Source organism: Pithys albifrons, chromosome 16 (assembly GCF_047495875.1).
Source record: "Pithys albifrons albifrons isolate INPA30051 chromosome 16, PitAlb_v1, whole genome shotgun sequence".
Lineage (NCBI taxonomy): Eukaryota > Metazoa > Chordata > Aves > Passeriformes > Thamnophilidae > Pithys > Pithys albifrons.
In genome coordinates, this window is record NC_092473.1 from 582,117 (window position 1) to 594,268 (window position 12,152).

Consider the following 12,152-nt stretch of genomic DNA (forward strand, 5'->3'; position numbering starts at 1 on the left):
CAGGAGAGACCCAAAACTGCCTCTGTGCTTCAGAGAGAAATGAGCACTGGGGACAGGGATGCCTTGTGGGTGAAGGACCTCAACTCAGCTCTGAGCATGATGGTGCTGGGTTTTTTTTTCCAGAGGCTCTTCCCAGATCCCATCCTGAAGCTGAGAATGATTATTGGCTTTGGAGGCTGCAGCACCAAATGGGTCAGTAGCTCGGATGGTTTGGGGAGTGGCTCTCTCATCACATGATCGGGGTTTTGTTTTTAGGAGGTGTGAAAGACACCTGAAATACATTGCTGGATGTGGAAAAGGATCTCAAAGCAGATGGGGTTGAGCATATGTTTGTGCATGAGTGTTCTGCTGTTATGATGGTGATTAGAAATTATTGGGCCTTTTAGACAAAATCATAAGATGGAAAAGCCCTCCCAAGATCATCAAGTCCAAATTCCCTCAGCACTGCCAAGGCCACCACTAACCCATGTCCCCGAGTGCCACGTCTACATGTCTTTTAAGTGCCTCCAGAGACAGGGGCTCTACCACTGCCTTGGGCAGCTGTGCCAGGGCCTGACCACCCTTTCACTGAAGAAATTTTCGCTATATCAAATTTAAACCTCCCCTGGCACAACTTGAGGCCGTTTCCTCTCATCCTCTCCCTTGTTCCCTGGGTGCAGAGCCTGACTCCCACCTAACTCTACCTTCCTGTCACGGAGTTGCAGAGAGTGAGAAGGTCACTCCTTTTCTCCAGGCTGAGCCCCCCAGCTCCCTCAGCTGTTCCTCATCAGACTTGTGCTCCATTCCCTTCACCAAATTTCACGGCTTTTTTCTAATATGTTAAAACTCATGGGCTTTTTTGGAGGCTGGAAAGGAAGGGCTGTGTTTTGGATTATTTCCATGGGGCACTGGGCCTTGTTTGTGCTCTGTGTTAGGGTAAAGAAGGGATTGTTTTGGGTCAGTCAGTTCAACGCTCTGTCAACAACGTAGTTTTCCTTGGATCTCCTATTCACATAGTAGGGAAGGGACCTTAAAGCTCATTCAGTTCCAACCCCCAGCCATGGGCCGGGACACTTTTCACTATCCAAGGTTGCTCCAACCCCAGCCAACCTGGCCTTGGACACTTCCAGGTATGGGAAGGAAATCTCTGCGTAGGAGCTGGGGCACTTCTGGAGCGCTGTCCTTCCTGTCTTGGTGCTGCAGGCGCTGTGGACACAGGACAACACCGCGGTGGTGTATCCCTGCCACGCCGTCATCGTCACCCTGCAGGTCCGGACCGGTGAGCAGAGGTTTTTCCTTGGCCACACAGACAAGGTGAGTGTAACCCTTCCAAAGCCTGACGGCAGTGTTGTCCTTGCAGCCCAGATGTCCCCTGGTATCCTCTCAACTGGTGCTCCCCACAGGTGTCAGCACTGGCCTTCAACGGGAGCAGCACCTTGCTGGCCTCGGCGCAGGCTGGGCCCCGGAGCCTGGGGCGCCTCTGGGACTTCCCCACGGGCACCTGCCTTTCTGTGTTCAAAACAAATGTCCACTCCCTCTGGTCCCTCAGGTAGGTTTCGGCTGGGTGCAGTGTTGCAGCACAGAGGTTTTTCTGTGCTATTCCTGAATGACAAAGCAGGAATGAATCAGAGCTGCAAGTGTTTGTCACCAAGACCAGCTGGCAGCCGTCCTGCATATGCTGCCAGCTCCCTCCTGAGCTTATCCCTCAGGTCTTGCTGTCTCCACATCTCTACAACTTGCTCCCTTTTATCCCCTACTGGGATGCAATCAGGATGCAAGGAGCTGTGTTTGACCAGGTGCCTCTTCTTGCAGCTTTTCTCACAGTGGAGCCGTTCTGTGTGGAGTTGGGAAGGACGGGCATGGCAAAACGGTGAGAGCTGAGATTTGGATTGGGAGGTAGCTGTTCTCCCAGATTCTGTAGTTATTTAGCAGTCCAACCTCTGTTCTGGGCTTTCCTGTACATGTTCTTGAGGGAGATCCCTTCATCGTTATCTGCCTAGAAAATACTTCCCTTCTGCCTGATGCTTGTGGGTGTTCACACACACATTCCTCAGCTGCAAGCGAACAAATTCTTTCAGAATCAGCTGGAGAGACTTGCTGGGATTGTGCTTTGGGGCTTTTGTGTCCCTGGTGTGTTCCCAGCCAGGAGCCCAGGTAGGGTGATGTGACTGTGCCCACACCCTGCAGGGATCATGGGAGGCTCATGTGCCACATTCCCACCTCTGCAGCCCTTCTGAGGGTGGCACGTGTTTGGGTGGTGTTTTGAGCTGGCAGCCTTGCGAGCACATAGAAATTGTAATAGGAGGTTCAGCACTGACTGGAGCCCCAAACCCCTTTATTTTAATAGCATTTAAGGCAAGATGTGAAGTTTAATCTTTCAGCTCTGAGCATTGCTGCAGGGAGGGCTGTCAGGTGCTGGAGCTGCCGCCCACTGATGTATCTGGGGGATGACGCAGAACCCATGTGGAGCAGTCAAAAATAAACTTGTTTCGTGGGACTGGGGCTTTGTTTTGTCAGTGGAAGTGTTTTCATCCACTGATCCTTTACTGATGACCACCAGCAATTAGCTGTGCCATTGCTAATTGCAGGAAAGAACACAATGTCTTTCCCAGCATGTGGCAGCATTCTCTGATCCTGGTACAAGCTGGTGAACTGAAACTATGGGGAGGAGGAATCAAAGGGGTGAAAGAAGAGTGGGAGAACAGGGAGTGCTGGGGGAGCACCTCTCCCAGGGTGATGTGTCAGCCCATCCCAGCTTCTGAGGTGATCCTGTGTTGGGTTTTAACGCTGTTCTGGAATGCAGAGCATCCACCTGCATTTCTTCAGCCATCTGCCCCTTTTCCTTTGGGAGAGGGTTTGACTCCTGCCCCCGGAGACGAGCACTGAGGACACATAGACCTGCACTGAAGCATAGGCTGGGACAACCAGAGCAGTGGCCATGTGCTACCTCCTGCTTCCTCAGCCTTGGTACAGCTCCTATATCCCAGCAGGCAGAGTTCCTGTTCCTCTCTGGATTTTGTTTCCAAGTCTGAGCCCTGTTGCCAGGCAGCCCTGGGATTTAGACCCTATAATTATGGGTTGCAGACAAGGATATTGCAATGAAGCTTTGCAAATCTGTTGGACTGTCCTAAACCCTCTGGGCAAGAGGTTTTATTTCCCCTGCTCCAGCTCTATTATCAGTATTTTATGCCTAGCTGTGGAGCAGCTGCTGGATGAAAAGCTCTTCTGCTGCAAAGGTTACAAGCAGCTCTTCCATCGTGTTTTTGTGCTTCAGTTGGTGGTGGTGTGGAGCACTGCTCAGGTGACCCGTGGTGCAGGGGTGGCTGTGCTGGCCAAAGCACACACAGATGTGGACATACAGGCCTTGAAGATCGCTTTCTTTGATGAGACCAGGTATGTGCAAAGAAAATAAATCAGGAACATTGATTCTTAGATATTGGGGAGGGGGAGGGAAGGGAGGCCCTGGCATGCATTGCCCAGAGCTGTGGCTCCCCCATCCCTGGAAGTGTCCAAGGCCAGGCTGGAAGGGGCTTGGAGCAACCCAGGCTGGTGGAAAGTGTCCCTGCCCATAGACTGGATGGGAACTAGATGGTCTTTAAGGTCCCTTCCAACCCAACCATTCCATGATTTTGGCATGGCTGCAGGGGGAATCATGGTGCTGCAGCCATCTGGTTGCCATTCCTGTTCTTGGTCTGTTAGGTGGCCCTGTGACACTGAGCTTTCACAGGGGGCTTGGGGAGCTCTGCTCTGCTCCTCACGCCGTCTCTCCTGCGACAGGATGGTGTCGTGTGGCCGGGACAACATCAGGCTGTGGCGCGTGCGGCGCGGGGCCCTGCGCTCGTGTCCTGTCAGCCTGGGCAAGTACCATTCCCTGGAGTTCACCGACCTGGCCTTCGAGGAGGGGCCTGTGGCCGCGCCGGAGCCGGAGGACCGTTCGCTGTAAGGGCTGTCACCGTCACCTGTCCTGGGGAAGCTGCCGGGAGGGAGCTCTGTGTTCTCCCTGCTCGGCATCCTCCTTCCCCCTCTGCATGACCACGGTGTTTTGCTTGCATTCTCCCTGCAACATACGGGTGCCTCCTGGAGCTGGGGGAGTCTCTCCCCTCCTCAGCACCTGTCACTTCCCAAAAGACATTTGGCTGCATTCAAAACAGCCCAAGAAGGGGCTGTTTGCTCTCGCTATACTGATGCTTTGCCATATTTAGGGATTTTCTCCTCAACTGGAGCTTTCTCTGGCAGCAGGAGGAGCTGGAACACATCCTCTTGCATACAGCCAGACACACACTTGGTTGTTGTTTTATTTTCATCATCAGTGCTAGACCTTTGTTGCCACTACACATGGTCCCACCAAGGCAGAGCTGTTGGCTCAGCCAGCCTGTAGCAGGGAGAGGCTCCTTTCTGGACTCTATGCCAAGGTTTTTAGCTCTCTTGCTAATATATGTTTCAGAGGGTCGGGAAATTGAATAGGAAGCTCTGATTTGGTTGGAGATGTGTGGGGTAGCACATGGAACACTTGGACACCTAGTTGACCTCTCACTGTGAACTGGGATCATTTTCCATGGGCAAACCAGTTTAACAGGTAAAGCAAGCTGTTTTTTTACTATACAGATCTCCTGGTTTTCTTACAGCTTTGTCTGCAGCAAGAGTGGCCACGTGCTGGAGGTGGATTACAAGAACGTGTCGGTGCGGAGCGCGAGGCAGCTGCTGCCAGCACAGCCCTGGGAACACGGGCAGGAGCAGGCAGGGAGCAGCTCAGGTGGGAGCACCTGCAGGAGGGGCTGGGCTGACCAGCCAGGGAGCACCTTGACAACCATCAGGATCAGAAATGAGTTCAAACACATCCCTGCTCAAACAAACCAGCTCTTTACCTACTGCTACTGGTTATTTTGGGTTGATTAGATCATTGCTATTTGCCTCTTATATGGACTGCAAATAATTTTCCTTAGTGCAGCAAAGTATCGTTTTAAGAAATATTTTAGCATTTTAAATGCTGATTGCACTTTCAGAGAAACACCACTTTTAGAAACATGAAACAAGGTCTTCATTTGCTGATGGAAGGCTTAATGGAGAGATGGAAAAAAACCTAAGCAAACCAACAAAAAATATGAATTTTAGGATTTTTTCATTATTCAGCCCTTGCAGAGCATTTGGGGAATCTCTGGTGCTATATGTCAGTCCAGCTTTCAGCTATTCCATTAACTTGAAAAGTGGGAAGAATTCACTTTCAAGTGGATTTGCTCTGATGTCTTAAATCTTAGTGCATAGTTTGCTTTATCAAATTGAGCTAATTAATAAAGAACATGCCCTTTGAGAGGTGCGTGCGTAACTGCAGTTCTCACCTCTTGGGCAAGAAAAGGCCCAAGAGGAAATGAAACCATGTCCTTGGTGTCCTCTTGGTAACTCTGCTGGCTCTGACCAAAGGCCTTTATGCCTAAGTTTATATTGGATATTGGGGAAAATTCCTTCACTGAAAGTGTGGTCAGGCGTTGGAACAAGCTCCCCACTCCATCCCAGAAATGTTCAAAACTGTGGATGTGGCCCCTGGGGACATGGTTTGGTGGTGGCCTTGGCAGTGGTTGGACTGAAGGAGCTTTTCCAACCTTAATGATTCTCTCAATCAAAAAATCCCAGTGTCTGCAGAGAGGATCTGGGACATGGAAATGGAAGGGTTTGTATCTCAGGCAGTTAATCTGAGACATCCCTTGCTCCAGGATCCTGTTTGAGGCAAAAATGTGGTAGGATTTAACAAGGGGTAGGAATTTTCTGTGCCTGCGGAGTTTCACGATGGTAAAGAGAAGTTTTGAGCCCTGAGAAGGGCTGGCTGAGACCTTTCAGCCTGTTCTTTCAGTCACTGTGGGATTCCTGGCTCCTCCAGCTGCAGGTGAGGGTGCAGCCCTGGACTCAGCCCTTGGATGGGGCTACTACCCAGGTTGAGTTTTCTTGTTCCATCTGTACAAGGTGTGGGTTTTTGGGTTTTCAGGCCCTGGGATCGCTATAAACAGCATTAGCATGTCCTTGACCTTCTGTGCCACGGGATCGGAGGATGGCTACGTGCGGCTGTGGCCACTGGACTTCTCAGCCGTTGTCTTAGAGGCAGGTGAGTAGAGCTGTGAGTTCGTGCCTGAGCTCCACAGCTGCTGCAAATCCAGAGCTCCACTGCCACAGGTCCTAAAGCAATTCTCATGAACCAGGACATGTTTTATGTGTGCTGTCTCCAGGGCTGACTGGCTCAAAAGTCTTCAATGGTAGTTACTCATGTCCATTCTTGTACGTCATAGGAGAAAGGCAGGATCTCATGGGAGAGAGCAGACCTTCCATCTTGATTTCTGTGCTCTTGTATCCATGGCTCATCTGTCCATAAAAAAATTAGGGGAGAAGTTGAGCAGTTCTTGACTCTTTTTGAAAACAATCACTGTAACAGCAGAACCAGGGGCTTTAGAAAGGGCAGAGACTAATTTGTTACTAAACACTGCTGCAAGTGTTCAGTCTCCAGGTCATGGGCTGCTCATTCCTGTGGACATTGCTTTCCTAAATGGGAATCTGGCTTCATAGCTGTATTCCAGCAGCTGCCACCATGTCTTTCCCAGAGGGATTTCCTGACTCCTGTGTCTTTCCCCAGAGCATGAGGCTCCAGTGAGTTCTGTCTCCATCAGCCCTGACAGCCACAAAGTCTTGTGCACGACAGCCAGTGGGAACCTGGGCTATGTGGATATCCAGTCCCGGGACTACAACACCCTCATGCGCTCCCACAAGGGCGCTGTGCTGGGATTCTCGGTGGGGGGCATTCGGAAGCAGATAGCAACAGTGTCCCAGGACAACACCATCCGAGTGTGGGACCTTGTCTCCATGCAGCAGGTAGGTGAGACAGCAGGAGTCAGGAGGTGTCTCACATTTATGAATAGTCTCCCTTGTCCCTGTTTGGTCTAATTTATCAAAGCTCCACAGTTCATGAGCCCTGAAGTGCTCCCTCAAGCATGAGAGGGTACCATGGGCAAGAAATATTTTGTTATTATGGAGTTCTGAAGTACTTTCTTTTCCTCCATCTTTTGAATGTTGATTTTCAGCACAAAGCATAATACTCAAGGGCCTTATCTAAATGCCCAAAGACCCAGGACTTCACTGGGCTTTAGATCCATCCAGGCAGGATCAAGGACACACTTGTGGTGGAGGTCTGAGCCTGTTTAATTGTTGGGTCCAGCTGCAGCTCCAGCTTTATCCAGCTTCATGCCTGTGGTGTCTCTTCCCTGCAGCTGTATGACTTTGCAGCTGCAGCAGAAACACCGTGTGCTGTGGCTTTCCACCCGACCTGGAAGATCCTGGCCTGTGGATTTGCCAGCGGGATGGTGCGGACCTTCAGCTTGGCTGCCTCTGATCTCCTGCTGGAGCACAAGTGAGTGTTTGGAGTGGAAGCTATGCTGGGTCTAACTGGGTGTCCTGGTGATAAAAAAGAGGCACAAGGATGATCATGAAGCTGGACAACCCTCAGGTCCCAGATGGGTGGAGTTTGGGCAGAAGCGGTGCTGAGGCTCCGGGTGGTGAAAGCCTGACCTGTGAAGGCCATGAGGTCTTTCTTTGTGATTTCCTGTGGGACAGCAGTGGGAAAGATCTTGTCCTAGAGAGCAGCTGAGCAAGGACCCCTTGCAAGCCTTGGTGCAGAGCAGAGGGTGCTCCAATGGGAGAGGGAGCAGGTTCCATCCAGGCTGAAGTGCTGCTTGGTTTTCCAATAAGTTGGTTGTCCTGGGCTGCTGCAGGTGTGAGCAGGGTGGGGTCCTGCCCTGGCCCTGATTATTTTTTTCTGGGTTCTTCACTATGTTGCGCTCAATGTCGCTACTGTTTCCTCTGTCTCTGCTTTTTCTCCTCCCTTTTCCCATGTTTTCTGCCTTTCAGGCAGCACCGCTCCTCGATCACTGGGCTGACCTTCTCTCCAGATGGCAATTTCATGTTCAGCTCCTGTTTGCAGGGCACTCTGGCTCTATACAAGTGTGTGGCACAGAAAAGCCACATCCTGAGGGTCCTGGGTAAGACAGGGGTTTGTGGTTGCCTTTCTTCTTTCTTTTATTGTCACAGACACCAAAGCCAAAATAAACTCAGTCTGCCTAGAGAGAGATTTCCCAATGAACCTTCTGAGCTGTGTCCTTTCCCCCTGTGCTGGCACTGCTGAGGCACCTCCAGACCTGGGGACACTTCTGGGCCCCTCATGACAAGAAAGACATGGAAAGGCTGGAGTGTGTCCAGGGAAGGGAACAGAGCTGGGAAGGGGCTGGAGCAGCAGGAGCAGCTGAGGGAGCTGGGGGGGCTCAATCTGGAGAAAAGGAGGCTCAGGGGGGACCTTCTCACTCTTTGCAATCCCTGCCAGGAGTGGGAGCCGGGGCGGGTGGGGCTCTGCTCCAGGGAACAAGGGATAGGACAAGAGGAAATGGCCTCAGGTTGTGCCAGAGGAGGTTTAAATTGGATATGGGGAAAATTCCTTACTGGAAAGGGCTGTCCAGCCCTGGCACAGCTGCCCAGGGCAGTGGTGGAGTCCCCATCCCTGGAGAGATTTAAAAGCTGTGTGGGTGTGGCACCTGGGGACATGGGTTAGTGGTGGCCTTGGCAGTGCTGAGGAAATGGCTGGATTCGATGATCTCAGAGGGCTTTTCCAGCCAAGATCAATCTATGATTCTATGATTTGTGTATATAAGATTACATCTATCCTTAATGATTCTGTGATTTTTATAGTTCAGTCATTTGGGTTTGTACCTTCTGTGTGAGCAAAAACCTACCTGTCCTGGCTCAAACCCTCTCAGCCTGCTTGGTGTAATGATTTCATGAATGTGCTGGAATCACTGGATTCATGCCTAAGCCCTGACTCCTTTCATTCTATGCACGTGCAGTTTAATTTCTTTGAAGTGGATTGTTGCCCTAACCCTGCCTGCAGCAGAGCTGCTCTGTGCTGTTGGAGAGCTGGAGGCAGGGAGGGACCAGGCAGTTTGGAAAAATTAGTGTCACATTTAATGTACACTTTGGAAATGAGCTGTGACATCACAAGTTTGGGCAGGGAAAGGGAGCTCTGCTTTTTATACAATATGGCAATATTATATAAAGAGGAGGATCCTGCCCCAAGAATTGTACAGGAAAAGGAACAGGGGCTCAGAGAGATCAGACAATTTGCCCAAAATTACACAAGTTTGGTGTCAGTGCTGCAGCTGGACCTTCATGTGTTGACTGCTCTGAAACTGTGTCACTGCCTGGTCACGTTCCAAGGACAGAGAGTGGAATTTTAGAAGTGGAATAAATACAGAGAATTGCAGTGATTTCAGTTATTTTCAGACCTTTGGGTCTCTGTCCTCTAGACTGAAATCAGTGTGGTGGGGTTCAGTACTGACCTCATTCTGCTTAGGGTTCAGTCACCCAGGCTGCAGCTGAAATTTCACATTAATAGCTCCTTGCAGCATTAAAAAAATGAGCTCTAAAGTCAATTTTATTCCCTTGACTTTGTTCTACTCTCCCTGAAAACATCATACATTCAGTTAGGCAACAAGCTGTGAATCTAAACCTTGTGTTTTAGATGTTCACTGCACACTTTGGGTGTGGGGATGAAATTTGTAGCATCTCCTATAACACGGGTTGCTTCTTTCTCAGGGCAGAGCATTAACCCAAAGCTGGTTCAGAGGCAGGAGATGCTGCAGCTGCTGCTCAGCAGCACCATCAGAGTGAGGGTGGGCTTTGCTCCTCTCTTCACTCTTCCTCTTGCTGTGTTCCCAGGCAATGTGGTGGCCCAGGATGCTGGGAGCAGTCGGGATGCCCTGGTGGTCAGTGGGGACAGCCACCTGCTGGCCTTTGTGGGGCCCTGCAAGTACGTGGTGACTGTGATGGAAGCCTGTTCTCTCAATGAGGTACCAAGGGCTCCCCTCCTTCCTGGGGAGGCTGGGGAAAGCAAATTCCATAGGCTGCATCAGGGGGGTGGATCAGGGCATTGGGGACCAGCACTGTTGGAGAGGACCTTCCCTTCAGAACTGGGAGTTTACAGTGAGGTTTGTTTTCCATTCTTAGAAATAACAAGGTTTCTTCTCTCAATTCATTCCCTCTAGAAAGGTAATTTGGAGAGGACTGTCTCTCTCTATGAGCTGCTCTCCTGGGCATTGCCTGCATCTGCAGCCCCTCATTAGGTGGGAAGGGGGGCTCTGTAGCCTCGTATTAGGAGCATGTAAGCAATCCTGAGGCTCCTGCACTGTTTGTTCAGTAGCATCTTGCTCCATAGCTGCTGAGGGTGGACATCAGCATCCTTGGCTTGCACAGCACTGTCCTGGATTCTGCAGTGAGGGTCTGCTTTGCTCCTGTGCCTGGAGGAGAGCTCCTGGTATCCACTTCTTCCAATAAAATCCTTGTGCTTGATACGAAAACGGGACGACTGGTGCGAGAGGTAGGACACTGAAGTTCATCCACTGAGCTCTCGTGGGGTTTGGGCACTTCATTTCCCTGTGGGAGGTTAAATGAGAGAAAAGCTTATCTTGGAGTTTCAAAGAAATATGACTAGGAAGCCTGTAGTCATCCTGGTGTGCTTGTGCTCAGGGTGAGCATCAGTCTGTCCTTGTTTTCTGTGCTGTCTCACCCCTGTTCCTTTACTGAAGTGTAAATAACGACATGAACTAGCTCAGTTAAAGCTGCTGGTGCCTTCTCTTGTCCTTAGGTGTCCCCTGTGCACAAGCTGACCTGTTCTTCCTTGGCACTGAGCAGGGATGGCCAGTACCTGCTCACTGCTGGTGACAAGGTTATCAAAGTGTGGGACTATCAGATGCGCTTCGATATCAACTTCCAGGTAGTGCCCACAGAGGGAGGAAAGGGGTTGGTGCTTCATTTCTGAATCCCTGGCGGAAAGAGCAGCAAATCTTCTCTGTGTGACTTGGCCCCAGTCCCAGTTTGCCCAGTAGAGAAATGCAGCCCTGTTCCCACATTGTAATAGTGCCTGGCACTGGGCACAGGCTGGGGCTGCCAAAGCACCCTCTATGAAGGACAGAGGTGGGTGATACCTCTGTGTTAGGGAGAGGGCCACATGGAGTAAAAAAGGCTTGCCCAGAGCTTCAGGGGTAGGATAAGACTTTGGACTCTTCAGCCTTTGCTCCCTTCCCCAGATGAGTGTGTTGAAAGTTGGCCCTGGATTGATCAGCTGTGAGTAGTGTGTTTGGATCTTCTGCTGAGGCCTGTAGACACTGGCTGTGCAGGACAGGGAGTGGAGTAACCCCACCCTGACAGAACAGGTGTGGGGATGAGGAGGTTCAAGCTGTGCTCTCCCAGGTGTACATCGGCCACTCGGAGCCTGTGCGCCAGGTCGCCTTCACCCCGGACCAACAGCACATCATCAGTGTTGGAGATGCCATCTTCCTCTGGGATTTCCTAGCTCCAGTTCAAGCAAGGTCACCCCCAGCCAGGTAGGTGCATGGTGCTGGGCACTGCCTTCCCTGCTTCCCATTTTCCCCCAGCACCATCCATGCTTGGTGTAACACCAATATCCTCACCTTTCCAGGGCTTGTTCCCCCACGTCTGCTCTGCTGCCAGGACCAGGTGAGTTTGCTTGTCCCACAAGTTATGCTGGTTGGCAGGCTGGCAGCTCTTTCAGAAGATAGGGATTGTGAGGTTTGGTTCCTTCCCTCAAGGAGTCAGCTACTGGGGGCCAAACAGCTAATTAGCCCTGAAGGACAATTTCAAATTAATCAGCACCTCTCAATCTGCCTGGGTTGGGATGTTCTGAGCACAGCCACTCTGGGTTTTCTGATAGGTCTTTCAGCTTTTGTCTTCTGTCTTTCTCTGCCTCCATCTCCTCTGTCTTCTTTCTCCCTTATTGTCCCGCTCTCTCTCTGTCCCTCTCTTTCTTGAAGGACAGAGAAGTGGCTTCTCCTGTGTAGGAAGCAGCAGGAGAAATGAGCTTGGAGGCATCTCCATCAGTTCAGGAGGATGAGAGAGCTAAGGGGTGAAGGAAGTTACCCAAAGCCTTTCCTTTTCCCAGAAAGCAGCTCTGAGAAGCCAAAGGATGTCTCCGAGACCCCTCGGCAGACAGTGCCTCTGCCATTATTGTCCTCACCCCCGTGTTTGGATATCAGCTCTGTCCACCAAGCAGGATGTCAAGGTAAGAGGAACTGTTCGCAGGAAAGGGGAAGATTGGCCTAGTTTTAGGAAAAACTCTGTGCCTAGTTTAGCGG

At 51.0% G+C, this 12,152-nt stretch overlaps 1 protein-coding gene across 1 annotated transcript in view; it reads left to right on the forward strand.

Moving 5' to 3' along the window:
• WDR90 (WD repeat domain 90) overlaps nt 1-12,152 on the forward strand; it is a 31,818-nt gene that overhangs the window by 6,784 nt on the left and 12,882 nt on the right. Inside the window, exons 10-26 of the mRNA XM_071571601.1 lie at nt 124-192; nt 1,183-1,293; nt 1,383-1,528; nt 1,792-1,849; nt 3,254-3,372; nt 3,757-3,918; nt 4,605-4,732; nt 5,957-6,073; nt 6,596-6,831; nt 7,227-7,366; nt 7,864-7,994; nt 9,721-9,851; nt 10,217-10,378; nt 10,646-10,774; nt 11,251-11,384; nt 11,480-11,517; nt 11,960-12,079. Of these exons, the coding sequence (XP_071427702.1) occupies nt 124-192; nt 1,183-1,293; nt 1,383-1,528; nt 1,792-1,849; nt 3,254-3,372; nt 3,757-3,918; nt 4,605-4,732; nt 5,957-6,073; nt 6,596-6,831; nt 7,227-7,366; nt 7,864-7,994; nt 9,721-9,851; nt 10,217-10,378; nt 10,646-10,774; nt 11,251-11,384; nt 11,480-11,517; nt 11,960-12,079 (2,131 nt within the window). The remainder of the gene's footprint in view (nt 1-123; nt 193-1,182; nt 1,294-1,382; nt 1,529-1,791; nt 1,850-3,253; nt 3,373-3,756; nt 3,919-4,604; nt 4,733-5,956; nt 6,074-6,595; nt 6,832-7,226; nt 7,367-7,863; nt 7,995-9,720; nt 9,852-10,216; nt 10,379-10,645; nt 10,775-11,250; nt 11,385-11,479; nt 11,518-11,959; nt 12,080-12,152) is intronic.